Source organism: Jaculus jaculus, chromosome 5 (assembly GCF_020740685.1).
Source record: "Jaculus jaculus isolate mJacJac1 chromosome 5, mJacJac1.mat.Y.cur, whole genome shotgun sequence".
NCBI lineage: Eukaryota > Metazoa > Chordata > Mammalia > Rodentia > Dipodidae > Jaculus > Jaculus jaculus.
In genome coordinates, this window is record NC_059106.1 from 44,795,252 (window position 1) to 44,814,372 (window position 19,121).

The 19,121-nt window shown below is 41.6% G+C and overlaps 1 protein-coding gene across 11 annotated transcripts in view; it reads left to right on the forward strand.

Moving 5' to 3' along the window:
• Nucleotides 1–19,121, forward strand: part of Kif1b (kinesin family member 1B) — a 191,339-nt gene that overhangs the window by 111,140 nt on the left and 61,078 nt on the right. For 8 of the 11 annotated variants that reach the window (XM_045150524.1, XM_045150528.1, XM_045150526.1 and 5 more), the window contains 6 exons: nt 661–754; nt 2,760–2,908; nt 7,206–7,384; nt 8,792–8,929; nt 11,572–11,820; nt 18,548–18,666. In XM_045150524.1, the coding sequence (XP_045006459.1) occupies nt 661–754; nt 2,760–2,908; nt 7,206–7,384; nt 8,792–8,929; nt 11,572–11,820; nt 18,548–18,666 (928 nt within the window). The remainder of the gene's footprint in view (nt 1–660; nt 755–2,759; nt 2,909–7,205; nt 7,385–8,791; nt 8,930–11,571; nt 11,821–18,547; nt 18,667–19,121) is intronic. The other 3 variants (XM_045150532.1, XM_045150533.1, XM_045150535.1) reach the window with 1 other exon arrangement.

The window sequence follows — 19,121 nt, forward strand, 5'->3', positions numbered from 1 at the left end:
GCATGGTGGTACACACCTTTAATCTCAGCACTTGGGAGGCAGAGGTAGAAGGATCACTGTCAGTTTGAGGCCACCCTGAGACCACATAGTGAATTCCAAGTCACCCTGGGCTAGAATAAGACCCTACCTTGAAAAAAAGAAAGAAAGAGAGAGAGAAGGAGGGAGGGAGGGACAGAGGAAGGGAGGGAAGAAAGAAAGACAAGCAGACAAAAAGAAAAGGAAAAGAAAATGCATGGAGTAAGGTAGAAAAATGAAAGGTAAATCTGATTTGTACTATAATAGTCAATTTTAATCCATGTAATATCACATTTTAAGGTAAAGTGTCTCTTGAGTAACAGTGTAATCTATAATTATTTCAATTCACTTGTGCTGTAGGCTTTTGATTACTTGAAGGCTGAACTCATTTCTACAAAGATTATCTGCCATGTGAGGCTTACAACTTGTAATCTTGGTTTTTGTCTTTGCAAACAATTGAGACTTGTAGATACTGGTGTGTTTAATCCAATATTGCCTCTCTCTGGAATCCTTGGTGTGTAAGATAAAAGATATGTTTCTCCCTGTCTGTCTTGTGTTTGTCCTTTGCTGTCTGCTTCTATGTCCAGTTTCTTTCCCTCTTATTCCCTCCCTTTCCTACATGCTATCTCCTTTGTTTTCATTCAGGACTATGAGAGTAAACTGCAGGCCTTGCAGAAGCAGGTTGAGACCAGATCCTTAGCTGCAGAAACAACTGAAGAGGAGGAGGAGGAAGAAGAAGGTAAAATCTAGAGATGAAAACTTTGTGTGTTTTGGATCTGAATTATCCAACTAGCTCTTTAATGTGACAAAACTGGGCTCCTCAGATTTGACCTACCATTGTATTGAGCCCATTGAAAGAGAAAAGATGCCCTGGGCTGAGAATGTGGCCTGTGTTCTGTTGCATCTATATCCTGTAGACCTTCCAAGGTTTCTCAGGATAATCTTCATATATTCTCCTGGGAACATTACATGTACTGTTGGATATCACCACATTTCTGAACATCATATGTTTATTTCAAATCAATAGAAGGTAATCATGGTTAACATAGTCTGTTAAAATTTCTCATTACTATCCGAAATTCTTATCTAAGGATTTTGGAATATTTTGGAGTGTCTATAACCATGCCTGGCAATTGTCTTGTATTGTTTTGTTTGAAACAAAGTCTTCTGTTGTAGCTATGTAGTCCTGCTTGGCCTGGTGCTCACTATTATAGCTTAGGCAGGCCTTGAACTCAGACCATTCTTCCTGCCTCAGCCTGCCAAGGGCTGAGATTGCAGGCATGAGCCCCACTCCTGGGTCATTCCTAGTAGACTTCTAATTTAATTACATAGTTTAGCTGTATATGCCCATCTTAAGTTTTCTAAGATTTCTTAGCTGAATTGGGGCTATCCTTGTAGTTATTCCCTTATAGTACAGACACTTATCACACTTCGCTCCTCTATGCAACCTCACAGTAGTTTCAAGGCTTCGAATTGGAAGAAACCTTAAATTTTAGTACTTTATTCCTACATTAAGAGGAAAAAGTTATGAAATGGTATAACATACTTGGGATCAAGAATGTTTTAAAAAGTTATAACCGGAGCCAGGTGTGGTGAGAGCCGGAGGTGGTCCGGACATGGTAGTGCACTCTGGAGATAGAGGTAGGAAGATCACTGTGAGTTTGAGACCAACCTAGGACTACAGAATGAGTTGAAGGTTAGCCTGTGCTAGAGTGAGACTCCACCCTTGAGGAGAGAGGAGGAAGAGGACCTGCAATCTTAGTACTTAAGAGGTGGAAACAGGAAGATCAGGAGTTCAAAGCCAGTCTCAACTATATATTGAATTAGAGGTTGGCCTGGCCTACATAAAACCCTGCCTAAAGCAAACAAAAATAATTAAGGAGGGCTTGATTCCACAAGACCCATGTAAGCCAGATGTACAAGGTAGCACATGCATCTGGAGTTTGTTTGCAATGGCTAGAGGCCGTGATGTGCTCATTCTCCCTCTCTCTCTCTCTCTCTCTCTTTCTCTCTCTGTCTGTCGCTCTCCAAAAATAAACAGGGCTGGGATCTGCTAAGGATCCTGGTTCAAGGCCCAATTCCCCAGGACCCACGTTAGCCAGATGCACAAGGGGGCACATGCGTCTGGAGTTCGTCTGCAGTGGCTGGAGGCCCTGGTGCACTCATTCTTTCTCTCTCTATCTGCCTCTTTCTCTGTGTTTGTCGCTTTCAAATAAGTAAATAAAAAATAAAAATAAACAAAAAATAATGAAGGAGGGACTGGAGGGATGGCTAAGCATTTGCCTGTGAAGCCAAAGGACCTCAGTTCGATTCCCCAGGGCCCATGTCAGCCAGATGCATAAGGTGGCATATGTATCTGGAGTTCGTTTGCAGTGGCTGGAAGCCCTGGCATGCCCATTCATTCATTCTCTCTTTCTCCCCTCTCTTTCCCTATCTCAAATAAATAAATAAAAATAAAATATTTTAAAATAGTAAATGAAGGAATGAATTTCTTAATTAAAAATATGAAATATATTTCTTTGATGCACCATTTCAAATAAGTAGTAGATCTTTTAGGTTGTTTTAAAATATATAATATACTGTTTTCCTGATATAAACAGAAGTTAGTAAAGTTTATTAATAAGACAGAAAATCTGAATGGAGAGAAAGTGAAAAATGACTTGTTAAATGAGGTAAGATAGAGAAGGGTTGTAATTTCCTTAATTATGAGATCACTGGTAAATATGCATGCTTTGCTTTTTCAGTTCCCTGGACACAGCATGAGTTTGAGTTGGCCCAATGGGCCTTCCGGAAATGGAAGTCTCACCAATTTACATCCTTAAGGGACTTGCTCTGGGGCAATGCTGTATACTTGAAGGAAGCCAATGCCATTAGTGTGGAACTGAAGAAGAAGGTATGGATGAAGATGAGAGCATGGGAGATTGGGAAGCAAAGGTGGTATGGGTTCATTTGGCTCTCTCCCTTAACTAGCCATTCTCTTGAAGGAACTCAGGTGCTTTATGCTACAGAGAAGGTTTATGTAGTGTGTATGTACGTAGTTCAGAGTACGTACTAATTAAGCTTTTAAATTTGACAACAGTTGTTTTTTGCCTCATTTTACAAATGTGATTTAAAAGAGAGAGAGAAACCTTTTACTAGAATAAAATGTTTCCCTTGGGTTTCTGAGAAATATCTTTATTTTTCTTTTAGTTTTCCACCATTAAGTGTGCACCTCTAGAACCTATGTGCCCCTTTGTCACAGATTCGCTCCTCTTTTAGGGTCTCAGAAGCACTGCAGGGCAGCAGAGAAGGGTATGTGCTCTGTGCTAAGATATCCAGGTCCAGCAACATGAGTTGTGTTGATATAAATATCCCATGGCTACATTTCTTCCTCTACAAAAAGTGGTTGGAAATTATTGCAGTCAGGTGTGCATTGCTTGTAGAAATCACCCAACCAAGAGAAGCTTGTGGGAAAAAGGTTTATTTTAGCTTACAGGCTCAAGGGGAAGCTCCACCATGGCAGGGGAAAAAGACAGCATGAGCAGAGGGTGGACATCACCCCCTGACCAACATAAAGTAGACAACAGGAACAGGAGAATGTGCCATAACACCCATAAACCCACCCCCAACAATACACTCCCTCTAGGAGGCATTAATTCTCAAATCTCCATCATCTGGGAACCTAGCATTCAGAACACCTAAGTTTATGAGGGACACCTGAATCAAACCACCACATTCCTCTCCTGGCCTCCATAAACTAATAACCATCCATGATGTAAAATGAACTGCATTCAGTCCATCTTTACAAGTCCCCATAGATTTTATCACTGCTAATGATGTTCAAATATCCCCATAATCCAAGGTCTTTTAACTGAGCCATAATACCAAAATTTCCCCCAAAAAACCCATAATGGCACAAAATAAACATTCACACTGCAAAAGATGGCACTTGTCATAGCAAGGAAATACTAAAGCAGGGCTGGAGAGATGGCTTAGTGGTTAAGCGTTTGCCTGTGAAGCCTAAGGACCCCGGTTCGAGGCTCGGTTCCCCAGGTCCCACGTTAGCCAGATGCACAAGGGGGCGCACGTGTCTGGAGTTCGTTTGCAGAGGCTGGAAGCCCTGGCACACTCATTCTCTCTCCCTCTATCTGTCTTTCTCTCTGTGTCTGTCACTGTCAAATAAATAAATAAATAATGGATAGAAATACTAAAGCAATACATGAATATAACAGGGCAAACACCAAACTCTGTAGCTCCAAGTCCAGCAACTCTAGTTAGTGACAAATCTCCAAGTCCAATAATTATAACCAGCAACAAGTCTCTGGCATTCCAATTCTACCCCTCAAGCTAGGCTACTCACAGTCCTGGAAAACTTCATCAGGACTGGCAGCTTTCCTTAGCAGCCATCTCGTCATTCCGGCATCTCTACTGGGTCTCCACTGCAACCCACGGTTCATCCTCATGGCTCCATCGGGTCTCCATGCAGGCATCCAGCAAACCTGCTTCACATTGCCCATGGCCATTTGCAAAACACAAGACCGTGTTGCAAACTCAGTGACCCTCTCTTTCCTGCATTTCTTATACTCAATAATATCAGGTGGGGTTCCAGTTTGTTAATCCAGGGGGGAATAAAGCAAATTTTGAAGAACAGGACACTCCTTGAACACTCGGGCCCGTTCAGAAGAGCTACATTCTTCCTGTTGCTCCAGTGCAGGTCAGCTAGCCCAGTCTCAAAGGTTGTAATCTCTCAATTGCAGCTGAACAGACAACACTTCACCCAAAGATTTTTCTTTTTGTGTCATATCTCTCAGCTCACACCAGTTCATTTCTACACAATGCAACCCTGCACAACTTCTCAGGACACAGGCATAACAGCAAGTGTCACGCAAACTGCTAGCCCCGTACAAGCAAAGCTCTTTGTCACCCTCATAAGCCAAACCTCACGGTCCATAGTTCTTACTGCATTCAGGTCTTTCAACTCTAACCAGAATAGTCCATCAAGCTGTACTTACAGCACTGCAAGGCATCTCTTAGGCCAAGGTTTCAAGTCCTTCCACATTCCTCTTAAAAATCAGCTCCATGCTGGGCATGGTGGTGCACGCCTTTAATCCCAGCACTCGGGAGGCAGAGGTAGGAGGATCGCCGTGAGGCCACCCTGAGACTCCATAGTGAATTCCAGGTCAGCCTGGGCTAGAATGAGACCCTATCTCGAAAAACCAAAAAAATAAAAAATAAAAAAAGCTCCAAAAGGCCAGAGCCACACAGTCCAGGTGTCTAGCAGCAATTCCACTCCTTGGTACTACCATATTGTTGCAGTCAGGTTCTCATTGCTGGTAGAAATCACCCAACCAAGAAAAACTTGTGGGGAAACGGTTTATTTTGGCTTACAGGCTCGAGGGGAAGCTCCACGATGGCAAGGGAAAATGACGGCATGAACAGAAGGTGGTCATCTCCCCCTGGCCAACATAAGGTGGACTGTAGCAACAGGAGAGTGTGCCAAACACTGTCAAGGGGAAATGGCTATAACACCCATAAGCCCACCCCCCAAAATACACTCCCTCCAGTAGACATTAATTCCCAGATCTCCATCTGCTAGGAACCTAGCAGTCAGAACACATAAGTTTATGGGGGTACCTGAATCAAACTACCACAGAAATAGAACTGCCACCCAGGGATTTGAAAGATTTGAAAGATGAAAGAATGAATGAATATGTATCAGGTATTAAAGATAATCCCCAGGCATAGTAAAAGAGAGTGTTATCTATTTTGGTAATGGTTACTAATACTTCATACCAAACCTTAGACTGACTTTTGTCTATGTCCCACTATTTCAAAACTGGTGACCAGACTGGAGAGATGCTTCAGTGGTTAAAGGAACTTGCTTGCAAAGACTGATACCTGGGTTCAGTTCCCCAGTGCCCATGTAAAGTCAGATGCACAAAGAAGCACATGCATTTGGAGTTTGCAATGGCAAGAGTTCCTGATGCACTCATACTTTCTTGCTGTCTGTCGGCCTCTTTCCCTCTGTCCCTCTCTATATCAAATAAATAAACATTTTAAAAAATACCTGGAAGTGGGTGTGATGGCACAGTCCTTTAATCCCAGCACTTGGGAGGCACAGGTAGGAGAATTGCTGTGAGCTCTAAGCCAGCCTGAGACTACATAGTGAATTCCAGGTCAGCCTGGACTAGAGTGAGACAGTACCTTGAAGAAAACAAACAAACAAAAACAAAAAAACTGAATACTGGGGCTAGAGAGATTGCTCAGTGGTCAAAAGCTCTTGATTGCAAAGCCTACCGTTCCAGGTTTGATTCTGTAGCACCCACGTAAAGCAAGGAACACAGTGTTGCATGTGTGTGCAGTTTGCAGAGGCAGGAGCACCTGGGGTATCCATTCTCTCTCTCTCTCTCCCTCCCCCTCCCTCCCTCCCTCCCTCCCTCTCTCCCTCCCTCTCTGTCTCTCTCTGATATAAATAAATAAATATTTGAAAAAAACTGGAGACCATATTATATAGTATGAAGGAACATAGACTACCTGTTGAGAAAATTCATTATCTTCTAAGGAAGTTTTTTGCTTCTATAAACTAGGGTAAGATGTCATCTCAGAAGCTCTTCTCACTTTGTAATTAGCCACTCTCTTCATCAAGTAGGCTAAATAGTCAGGAGCTCTGTCCTATTTATTATTATTATTATTGATGAGCCTAACTTTTAATTAGTTTTTGCTGCTAACACCACAGTGTGGTAGCAAGAAATAAATGACATGATGCATTCATAGCACTCCACATGATTAACACTTTTAAGAGTAGCAGTTGTAATCATCTGAACGTAAATTAACAACCTTGGTGTGTTCTGCCCTCTCATTAGTGAAGCAGTAGGTTCACCTTTGGGTCTCTGGTATAAATTCCACAAGTCTCACTCAGCCAACCAAAATATATTTGCTGAGATTTTATTTTGTGAAGAAAAACAAAAACAAAAACACTTCACCAATTAGGAAAACAAAGTCTATAAAAGTGCTTTATTTTAAATTAGGATTGTTTCCTGTGTTTAATATGTTAGGTGATCTTTATTTTTCAGCTAATCACAATCTGTTTGTTGGATACATACTACATGTTTGACCTCTTCCCTTTCAGTGTAGTTGTATTGTCTCGTCTCTGAGCCTTATCTGCTGACATTTTAGTGTTTTTCACATTGGTCTTTATTCTCTCCATTCAGGTACAGTTTCAGTTTGTTCTGCTGACTGACACACTGTACTCCCCTTTGCCTCCTGAATTACTTCCCACGGAGATGGAAAAAGCCCACGAGGATAGGCCTTTCCCTCGCACAGTGGTAGCAGTGGAAGTCCAGGATCTGAAGAATGGAGCAACACATTACTGGTCACTGGAGAAACTCAAGTATGAACATACTCCTAAAAGCCAATTTTTTTTAATTTTTGGGAAATAATAGGGAATTGCTCAATGCTCAAGTTGGCTCCTCTGTACTCATCTTTCTGAGGATGAAGTCCCGTTTGTTTGTTTATTTGTTTGTTTTTGGTTTTTCAAGGTAGGGTCTTGCTCTAGCCCAGGCTGACCTGGAATTCATTGTGTAGTCTCAGGCTGCCCTTGAACTCACTGCTATCTTCCTACCTCTGCTTCCAGAGTGCTGGGATTTTAAAGGTGTGCACCATACCCAACTGTGCTTTCTAAATACTGTGGGAAGCCAGTTAATATCCATTGTCTTTTAAGTGAATAAGTCCTATTCCTCACACATCTTCGACATTTATTGATTTTTAAATATATTTTCCATAAACACTTTAAAATTGTAAATAATCCAATTCCATGATATTTCTTTCTTAGATACAGCAATTATTCATCTTTCCTTGAGCTTCACAATAATAATAATAAATAAAGTTATAATCTACCTTTTTAAAAATTTTTGTTTATTTTTATTTGAGAGTGGCAGACAGACAAAGAGGCAGATAGAGAGAGAGAGAGAGAATATGGGCACACCAGGGCCTCCAGCCGCTGCAAATGAACTCCCAATGCGTGTGCCCCCTTGTGCATCTGGCTTACGTTGGTCCAGAGGAATTGAGCCTCGAACCGGGGTCCTTAGGCTTCATGGGCAAGTGCTTAACCGCTAAGCCATCTCTCCAGCTCATAATCTACCTTTCTTTACATTTAGTATGGTAAGATAATTCTCACTGTCTAAATGTACTTGAGATGTCTAACACAACTGAAGTACATTTCTTCTAAGACTGTTAAGTGGCCTCTTTTCCCGTTCCCATCTTCACCCTCCCCTCTGTTTTCCTTCTTTACTTTTGCCTTTTCCTTCCCTTCTAGCTTCTCTATAGACTCAGACAGTTTGGATACTGAACTTTTTTTTTTTTAATTTTTTTTTTTTAATTTGAGAGTGACAGACACAGAGAGGACAGATAGAGGGAGAGAGAGGGAACGGGCGCGCCAGGGCTTCCAGCCTCTGCAAACGAACTCCAGACGCGTGTGCCCCCTTGTGCATCTGGCTAACGTGGGACCTGGGGAACCGAGCCTCGAACCGGGGTCCTTAGGCTTCACAGACAAGCGCTTAACCACTAAGCCATCTCTCCAGCCCTGGATACTGAGCATTTTGGTTGCTGTGCTTTTGGCTGTCATTTATTTTTAATAGCATCAAGTCATAGGAGCAACTTTATTTAAAAATGTGTGTGTGTGTGTGTGTGTGTGTGTGTGTGTGTGTGTGTGTATTAGAAGACATTTTCAAAGCAGAATTTTAATGCAATCTCATAATCTCTTGGTAGTAATTCATTGTGCCCCATGTTGCCTACACAGGCAGAGGCTGGACTTAATGCGAGAGATGTATGACAGGGCAGGTGAAATGGCCTCCAGTGCCCAGGATGAAAGCGAAACAACTATGACTGGCAGTGATCCATTCTATGATCGGTTCCACTGGTTCAAGCTTGTGGGAAGGTATGTGATGACTGTTGGCTCTTTAAAAGGTAATAAGTACTTTTTATTTTAACTGTTTAAAACTTGAGTAGATGGTATAGTGAGGGACATATACAAGAGCCCCTTCTTGTGCTGGGTATGTAGCTTCATGGTAGAGTGCTTACCTAGCAGGTGCAAGGCCCTAGGTTTAATCCCCAGTAGAGGAGAGAGGGAGAAAGAGAGAGAGGGAGGGAGGGAGGAAGGAAACCCACGTACTCTAATTGTATCCACCTGTAACCACTGTGTCACTTGATATATTTACTTGAATTTATCTCAACATGCATTGTTTTGATTGTCAGGCTTTTAAAAATATTTTATTTTTATTTATTTATATGAGAGTCAGAAAGACGGAGGGGGAGGAAGAGAGAGAGAAAGAAAGGATGGGTGTTCCAGGGCCTCCAGCCACTGTAAACAAACTCCAGATACATGTGTCACCTTGTGCATCTGGCTTACATGGGTCTTTGGGAATCGAACCTGGGCCCTTTGGCTTTGCAGGCAAGTGCCTTAACTACTAAGCCATCTCTCCAGCCCAGTTGTCAGACTTTTCAGCAAAAGTATTTGAAATTCATCCCTGGCTCTCAACTTATTCACAAAATGTTTGTAGTCGATTAAGGTAGAAGAAAAAGAAAACCTACCTGTGTTCAGCACAGGTTAAATGAAAATCCTAATACGTCTTATAAGCAGGCCATCATTGCTCCATGATCTGACTTGTTCTCATTTTGTCTTATAAGGCAGTTTATTCTGCTTTAATCATTAGCCAGGGTGCATTAATTCCACACCCTGGTAGGCCACTTGAGCCTCTTTTGTGTATATATTATTTTCAAATTTTATGAAAGCAGCCTGGCATTGTGGCACATGCCTTTAATCTCAGCGCTTGGTAGGCAGAGGTAGGCGGATTGCCATGAGTTCAAGGCCACTCTGAGACTACATAGTGAATTCCAGGTCAGTCTGGGCTGGAATGAGACTGTACCTTGAAAAAAAATATGAAAGCAAAATTGCCCCTGTTGGTCTATTTGGAATTAAGTTTTTAGAATTTTAGAAATGAAAAAGCAGGGAAATTGATGGAAGCCTTGAGTTTACTAATTTCAGAATTAGAGTTATTCTCTAATCATAAAAACTCTGATAGGGGTGGCTGGAGAAGATTGCTTAGTGGTTAAGGCGTTTGCTTGCAAAGCCAAAGGAGCCCGTTCTATCTCCAGAACCCACATAAGCCAGATGCACAAGGTGGCACATGCATCTAGAGTTCGTTTGCAGTAGCTGGAGGCTCTGGCGCTCCCATTTTCTGTCTCTCTCATAAATAAATGGAATATTTTTTTTTTCAATTCTGTGATGGAGCAGACGTGATGGTGCATTCCTTTAATCCCAGCACTTGGTAGGCAGAGGTAGGAGGATTGTCATGCGTTCAAGGCCATCCTGAGACTACCAAGTGAATTCCAGGTCAGCCTAGGCTAAAGCAAGACTCAAAAAAAAAAAAAAAAAAAAAAAAAAACTCTTGTGATGGGAGCTGATAAGATAGCTCAGCTGTTAGAGATGCTTACCTGCAAAAAGCCTACCAGCCACCCATGTAAATCAGATGCAAAAAGTGGCACAGATGCCTGATGTTTGTTTGCAAGCACAGTAGACCCTGGCATGTTCATACATACATACCTGCAAATAAATAAGTATATATGTATTTACAAAAAAACAAATCCCCTGTGACGATGATCTGGAGTGATGGCTTAGCAGTTAAGGCGTTTGTCTGTAAAGCCAAAGGAACCAGGTTCTATTATCCAGAACTCATGTAAAGCCAGATGAACAAGGTGGCACATGTGTCTGTAGTTAATAATATACAGTGGCTAGAGGGCCTAGCACACCTATTTTTTCTCTCTTTCTCTAATAAGTAAAGAAAATATTTAAAAACAACAAAACTTGTGATGGTATTTGAAGCTACTGATTAAAAAGGAGTTGCTAGCCATTTGTAGTCCCAGGACTCAGGAGGCAGAGGCAGGAGGATCACTGAGTTTGAAGCCAGCCTGAGCTACAGAGTGAGTTCTAGGCCAGCGTGAGCTTGAGTAACACCCTACCTCAAAGAAAAAGAAAAAGAAAAGCATTGCTGCATTATATTGTATTGAAATGAAGTAAACCTTCTCTCTACTTCACTTAGTTGATAAGATTTAAAAAGGTGAATTGGCCAAACATATCTCACAAGCAAAACCTGTGTTGCTTTGACATAGATAATTGCATCCATTTTGTTTGCTTCTCCGAGTTGACAAGAGAATTCCAACAAACATTTAAAGCCTTATTATTTGACTTTACTGACAAGTAGCTTCTTTGAGGAATGGATACTAATGTTTTGTGTGCACTGGAGAATATAAGCATTTTATATGATAGCACGGCTATCTACCCAGGAATACATTTGCTTGTCTTATTCTAGGGATCTGTCCTTGTGGAACTTTTTCAACCTGCCCTAGCTGCCTTTCATCTGATCATGTGATTTATGCTTATTTTATCCTGTGCTTTTCTATATGCCTTTATTATATTGATTTCACCAGTGGATTCTGTCCTGTTAGCACCTGTAGTTTCCTGTTTAACCAACTATTCCTCTCTCCCTGGCTGTGTTACTTGGTGTCTTACCTGGTGTCTAGCTCCCCCATTTTCCACGGCTGTGTGAATGAGCGCCTTGCCGACCGTACACCCTCCCCCACTTTTTCCACGGCCGATTCTGACATCACTGAGCTGGCTGACGAGCAGCAAGATGAGATGGAGGATTTTGATGATGAGGCATTCGTGGATGACACCGGCTCTGACGCAGGGACGGAAGAGGGATCAGATCTCTTCAGTGATGGGCATGACCCGTTTTACGACCGATCCCCTTGGTTCATTTTAGTGGGAAGGTTGGTGAGGTTATTATGAGAAAAGGCAAAAAGGGACCAGCTCTTGCTCCAAAGGCCTCTTTATACAATTTTTGGTAATCTTGCCTTAGCCAGTTTAATTCATGAATGCCCAGTTCTAAGTCCTCTAGTGATGGAGTTCCACAGACTTATCCAGCTACAGAGAAAGATGAGTCATTCATTGTTTCTGAGGAACATAGTCTGCTTAGTGTACGGTAACATAGCAAGCCTCTGTGGAGAGAACTACTTGTCCTAAACTGCCCAATAATTTTGTTCTGAAGGAGGAAACCCCAAAGGAGAAAGTAATTAAGGCTAAGAGTCAAATATAATGGGTTCAACAGATGTTATTTTGTTCTAGATGCTTCCTTTTTAAAGGAATGTGAGTAAGCGAGCATATGGGAATACATGAACAGAGCAGAACAAGTCCATGAGTAGGCTGAAGGATTTGTGGCACCTCAGTAATCAGCAATCAGGAGCCAGGCGTGGTGGCACACACCTTTGATCCCAGCACTAGAGAAGCAGAGGTGGGAGGGTGGGAGGATCACTCTGAGTTCAAGGTCAGCATGGAGCTACAGAGTGAGTTCCATAGGTCAGCCTGGGCTGGAGTGAGACTCTTACCTTGGAGGAAAGAAAAAATAAATTAAAAAATCAGGAAAGTGTATCTCCTCTTGTCTCTAGTGACTGTCTTTCTATATCTGGTTTCATTGAGCCTATTTATAGGTCTTTAGCTTCTGCCTGAATTTACCTGTAGGATTTATAATGGTGAATCTCAGAAAGTCATGTATTGATACCATTAACAATGAGTATTTATTCACTGTGTGAACTGCTGTGTGTAGAGGCATTGTCTCTGGCTCTCTATTGCGTATCCTTCTCAGAGACAGAGAACTCCCTATGCATAGGTTCCTGAAACTGCTATTTTTGTCCACATCCAGTCTTCATGATGAAATAAGTTTGATAGTAGCATAATCAATAGGTTAACCAAAAAAAATTTTTTCATGTTTTAAAGTTAAAAATTAACTTTAATGGTACTATAGAACTGCATAATGTTGAACCCTTTTACACATAAAACAGTTATATCACTGTTGAATGGGAAAGCACCAATTGGTTATCTAAAGGTAAAACTTAACAGGGTCTGAGGAGATGGCTTAGTGGTTAAAAACACTTCCTTGCAACACCTGCTCTCCTCAGTTCAATTCCCCTGTACCCACTTAAAGCTAAATGCTGAGTGGTGCATGCTCTCCAAAGCTCATGGGCCAACTAGTCTGACTTCATTTGTAATCTAGTAGTTTGTCTACAGTAGCAGGAGAAACCCTGTCTCAAAGGTGAAGCACAGACACTTCAAAGTTGTCATATAACCACCCCCCTCCACACACACACCATGGCATGTGCACCTAGATGGATGGATGGATGATTCAGCAAGTCTCCTGACTCAGTAGACACGTAAGTTCTAAAATTTAGCTTATATAGTATTGGCCAGTTGGTAGGAGCTTCTTAACTCATGTGGAAGATGATGGAAAAGAAAAGCTTTTTGATAGAAATGTTATCCTCAATAGTTGGGCATGGTGATGCATGCCTTTAGTACCAGTACTTGGGAAGCTAAGGTAGGTGGATTGCCATGAGGTTGAGGCCAGCCTGGGATACAAAGTGAGTTCCAGGTCATCCTGGGCTAGAGTGAGACCATGGCTTGAAAAGAGGGAAAAAAAAAAAAGGAGGAGGTGGAGGAAGAGGGAGGGAAGGAGGGGTGAGAACCTCAGTTACAATTTCGGGTCATAATATTAGTCTCTTGGTTTTACAATGGCAAAGGGTCATTTAGAATTCAGGCTCTCCATGAATAAACCTAATGATATTTTATAGCCTTAAGTATTGTTTTTCCATTGGTATGTTGCCAGCAGTAGATGCTTAGAATTTTAGAGAAGCTGATAGCGTATAAATTGACATAGAGGCTAGATAGGCTCAGCAGTTAAGATGCTTGCCCCTAAAGCCTAACGATCCAAGTTTGATTCCCCAGTACCCACAGAAAGCCAGATGCCACAAAGTGGTACATGTGTCTGGAGTTCATTTGCAGTGGCTAGAGGCCCTGGTGTGCCCATTCTCTCTCTTTCTGCTAGGCGTGGTGACACATGCCTTTAATCCCAGCACTAGGAAGCCCAAGGTAGGAGGATCACTATGAGTTTGAGACCAGCTTGCGACTACATAGTGAATTCCAGGTCAGCCTGGGCTAGAGTGAGACCCTACCTCAAAAAAAAAAAAAAAAAAAAGATTGAGAAAGCTATATCCAAACTAATGCTTTATTTTATGGCTGTCAATAACCCTCAGTATACTTCTTTGTTATACTCTAAGAGAATTGGAAACTAAAACCATATTGACCATAAACTCAGTCACAGTGCTAGTTGTACAGCTCCTATGGCTGTTTACTTGTATTCTGCAGCGTCATATTGTAAGTTGTAGGCAGCTTCATCTCATGTGGTCTGGCAAGGAGAACGCCGATGTAGTTGTCAGGAGGAACCGTGGCTCCTGTGCCACCTTTGTCACTAACTTAGACTGGGCCTGTTCGATTCTCAAGCATAAAAACAGTTAGGTAAGGAAAAAGTCTTAAATACTTTTCTTCTTTTGTATTCTGTTATCTCTACTAGTAAAATAAAATAAATGTCATGGTTAAGACACGTTTGTGTTTTGAGTCAGTTTTAGAGAAAAGTAGTCAGAATCCTATTTAGTGGAAATTAGGTAGGTTGAGATATATATTCTTTTCTATATTTTTATTCCGATGGTCATAGATGTAAGCATAGAGATAAAGCAGTCATCTCTACTTTGAATTTCTCCCGGGTCAGGTATGGTGGTACATGCCATTAGTCCCATTACTGTGGAGGCTGAGGTAGAAGGATAGCCTCAATTTGAGGGCAGCCTGGGCTACAGAGTGAGTTCCAGGTCAGCCTCAGCTAAAGTGAGACCTTGTTTCCAAAAACAAAGGAAGGGTTGGCAGAGAGAGCTGGATCCTGGGGGTGGGGATGTGGCTGGGGCTAACTCAGTGGTAAGGCCCTTGTTCAAACTTTTAGCACCAAACAAAAAAAGCGGGGAGAGACTGGGAAGAAGGTGAAATCATAATAGTAAGGTAAAGGATAGCTCTCCATTTTTTGTTCCCTGCGATGTCTCTTCTTCACAAAGACTGTAAAGCAAAGTACAGCTTCACCCAGTTATGCACTGGTCATTGGATCTGGAAGAGGCATAACTTCTTTTCTGCTTTTATAATTCATGAGATTGGAATTCCTATTGGCATATAATTGCAAATACAATTCAGTTGTAAAACTTTGCATGTTTCCTTTGAAATTCCATTTGTAGGTTTGCTCTTGCTATGGCTGATTCTGGTGATCTTTCTATCAAGACTACAAGAGCTTGTCCCTTTAGCTATTCTCTTACGGCATGCTAGAATGTTATGAACCATCCATCACAACTTGAGATGGAATGTAAAGAGTGTATGCTAGTTTTCTGGGCTGAAAGGGGAAAAGTTTTGTTTTTTTTTTTCCATGACCTTTCTAAGTACCTAAACTGTCATCCTTTCTGTAAATATCACCATAATTCTGCTTTTCTCTATGTTGAGAAACTTCTTTCTCTTTTGAGGTAACTTTACATCTTCTGCTAATACATCCTTTACATCTTCCCTCTCATTCTTATCTCCTTCAGTCTGCTAAGTCAAAGTAGAAGGACTTTCAAAATACAGGGTCGCTGGGTGTAGTGGCGCACGCCTTTATTCCCAGCACTCGGGAGGCAGAGGTAGGAGGATCGCTGTGAGTTCGAGGCCACCCTGAGACTCCATTGTGAATTCCAGGTCAGCCTGAGCCAGAGTGAGACCCTACCTTGAAAAACAAAACAAAACAAAATACAGGGTAATTATGAAAATTCCAGTTTTAAAGCTGTAGGAGGAAGTTTTATATAGCATTGATTTGGACTAAAGGCTAATTTCTGATTGCATAACAAAGCTGTCCAGTAAGTGTAGGTTCATGTATCCAGAGCTGACACCTCTGCTCCTGCCATAGAGTTAGAGATGCTTTCCTGAAAATGGAAGTGTAAAATAATGTCAGTGCAGAAAGGAAATTCTCATTTTTAATGTGAATATAATCAGTAGTAGCTCTTGGGCTGGGGATATAGCTCAGTAGTAGAGTGCCTGCCTAATGTGCCAAGGTCCCACAAAACATCTGCAAGATCCTATAAAACATATACACAGAATAGTGGCTCCTGATTTTTACTGGCTATATTTAAGATAATAAGTTTAGTTAAGAATCTAAGTCTTTTCTCTATAGTTAATAGCCATCATGAATTTGGTTTTGAAAAATCAACTTATGGCTGGAGAGATGACTCAGTGGTTAAGTGAACTTATTATACAAGCATGAAAGCATGCGGGGGCCTAAGACCTCCAGAATGCAAATCTCCATATCCCATGTAAACAGCTGGGTGTGATCATGCATGCCTGTAACCCCATTTAGTAGGGGAATAGAGACCTGAAAGCCCTCAGATCCCTGCAGGCTCTGGAATTAGTAAAGAGAATCTGGCTTTAAAAAGACCAGAAGGAAGAGCAGTGGAGCAGGACTGCCTGATGATCTACTCCAGCCACCGAACACCTCTACTTAAGGCAAGAATATGGGGTTCTACCCCTCCCCCCACACACATGCAAAAGAAAAGGAAAATACCTGGCATATAGGTGGATGGCTTTGCTTCTTGGCCCATTCTCTGAATAATCTTCTATCTTCTACATAAATACTAATGTGCATAGATGTTCACTATCAGACATTGAGTGTATTTACTGTAAGCCAAGCCCCTTTGCTGACAGTGACAAGCAAAAGCAGAGAGTCTTATCCTCACATACTTACTGTCTGGTGAACAACATAGTTACAAAGTAAGTAATCACACAAATGCAAATTATAGTCACAATGAAAGAATTGTCTCACACAAGTCCAGTAATGTTGGGGAGACCAGCCATGAAAGTAGTATTTAAAATAAGACCTGAGAATGTGACCCTCAAAGCATGAGATAGGCACTAAGTGCAGAGAGGACTATAGGCAATGCTGTTAATGACTCAGGCATTGGAAATGGACGAGTCTGACTTGAAATGCTGTTAGAGTGATCTGTTATGAGAGGAAAGTGCTGACTTTGAAAATGAGATGGTTCAATTGTCCATTCTGCATGCAGGTTCTTAGTCTTTTAAACTCAGTCCCAGGGGTTATGCTTGCTCTGCCTCAGCATTCCTTCTCCTGCTTTGGAGCAGACTGAAAGGGAAGTAGACATCATGATCTGATTTCCTGTTCACCTGCAGTTATTTTTGTTTCACTTGTCATTCATACTTCACTTATGCTCCTAAACATTTATTAAATACTAGTTTTTCTGTGGTAGATCTCATATTTGCTTTCATTATTTTGAGTTGAAATCCCAAATGTCCACTCATTCATCCTTCTCAGTTTTAACATAGATACCAGAGCAGAAAAAGCATCAAGATAAGTCTGTTTGTGTTGTGTTTTGATTTCCTGATGCAAGTATTTACTCTGTCTTCTGGGTGTGTGTGTGTGTAAAGATCACCATATACCAAATACAAAAATAAAGAGTAACAGTAGGAATTAGATTCCATTCTTCTTCCCCCTCAAAGCTTTATGATCACCATGTTATAATTACAGAGATAGGATTACTGTGAGTTTGAGGCCAGTGGAAGCGACATAGTGAATTCCAGGTCAGCCTGGACTAGAATGAAACCTTACTATGGAAAAAAAAAAGAATTACAAAATAGTGCAATAATTTTTAAAGTACAAGTGTGTTAGGACTCCCCTAGTTTTAAATACAAAGTGTTAGCTGGGCCTGTAATCTCAGCAATTTGGACGAAATAGGCAGGATTGAGAATAGATGGTTCGGCTTGACTAAGTGAGTTCAAGGCCAGTATGAGTATCTTAACTAGACCTTGTCACAAAAAAAAGGACTAGACTATAGCTTAGTTTTCTTGCCTAGCATGTGCAAAGGCTCTAAGTTCCATCCTTAGCTGGATAGAAAGAAAGGAAGGAGAAGGGAGGGAGATGGGGGAGAAAGGGAAGAAAGGAAGGTTTATATCTTCCCTTTAATTTATGACTGCTATTGGGAGCAAAAGCAAACCTGTAGGAACCAACTGTGCTCTTCTCCCTTAGCACTTATCTTAATGTCTGTTCAGTCTCCTGCAGGCTCACCATTCAGAGGTTTCTGGCTACACAGCCTCTTTTCCCAGGGGTCTGCTTTCCTCACCTGCATGGAGACACTAGGCATTAGAGTAAAACTGAAGACTCCTATGCTATGATGTGAAATCTATCTCAGAGATATTAATTTCAGTCACATTACCCTGCCATTTTCTCTCCTGATTTCTGTTTGGTCTCTTAGGAAAAGCCAGACCCCTTGGTAACTCTTTATGTTTAGAGGGTAAGTTCTTCATTGGGCTTCTTTCCACCTCCAGAGTTTACAGAGCAGAGGCTCAAAAGTCTGCTTCCAATTGTTACTCTTCTACCTATAGTAAAATTGTTTTAAAGTAATTTGGTGTATGTTGGTCTTTGTTGGCTATGCATGTATTGTCTGTGCTGAAAAAGCAGTTGGAGACAGTTTAAGAGGACAGACAGACAAGGCCCAGAAGCCAGTTCAGCTTTGAGAAGTATTCCATTGAATTGACACTAAAAGGCAGCCTCTCTCTCCCTGGATGCTCTGATGTTTGTCTCTGGGTTTCCACCTCCAGGGCATTTGTGTACCTGAGCAACTTGCTGTATCCTGTGCCCCTGATTCACAGGGTGGCCGTTGTCAGTGAGAAGGGGGAAGTACGGGGATTTCTACGTGTGGCTGTACAGGCCATTGCAGGTGGGTGACCTTCTGAATAAGGATTGAGGGTTCTTACCTGTATATAAAACAAGCCAGCTCTGTGTGAGCCACACGCAGTCACATACATAAAATAAATGGTGGTGTGTTTATCTAATTTGGAGAAGGCTTTATTAACTTTTTCCCTCATATCATAAGTATAGCATGGGATATTTCTGTTATTGAGCAATGAGGTTAGGAGATTTCCTTTAGTATGTAAAACAAATCCTGGATTGACTTTGTAGAAGTCATGAATATTGTGGCCAAAGTGGCACAGACCTGCAATCTCAGCACCCAGGAGCTAAGACTTTGAGGCCAGCATGGGCTGCATAGTGAGACTCTGTCTCAAAAAGGGAGGCACTGGAGAGATGGCTCATTGGATAAAGTGGTTGCTGCTCAGTCTGAGTACATAAGTTCCACCCCCAGTCCCCACATAAAAATCCAAAAGCTAGCCGGGA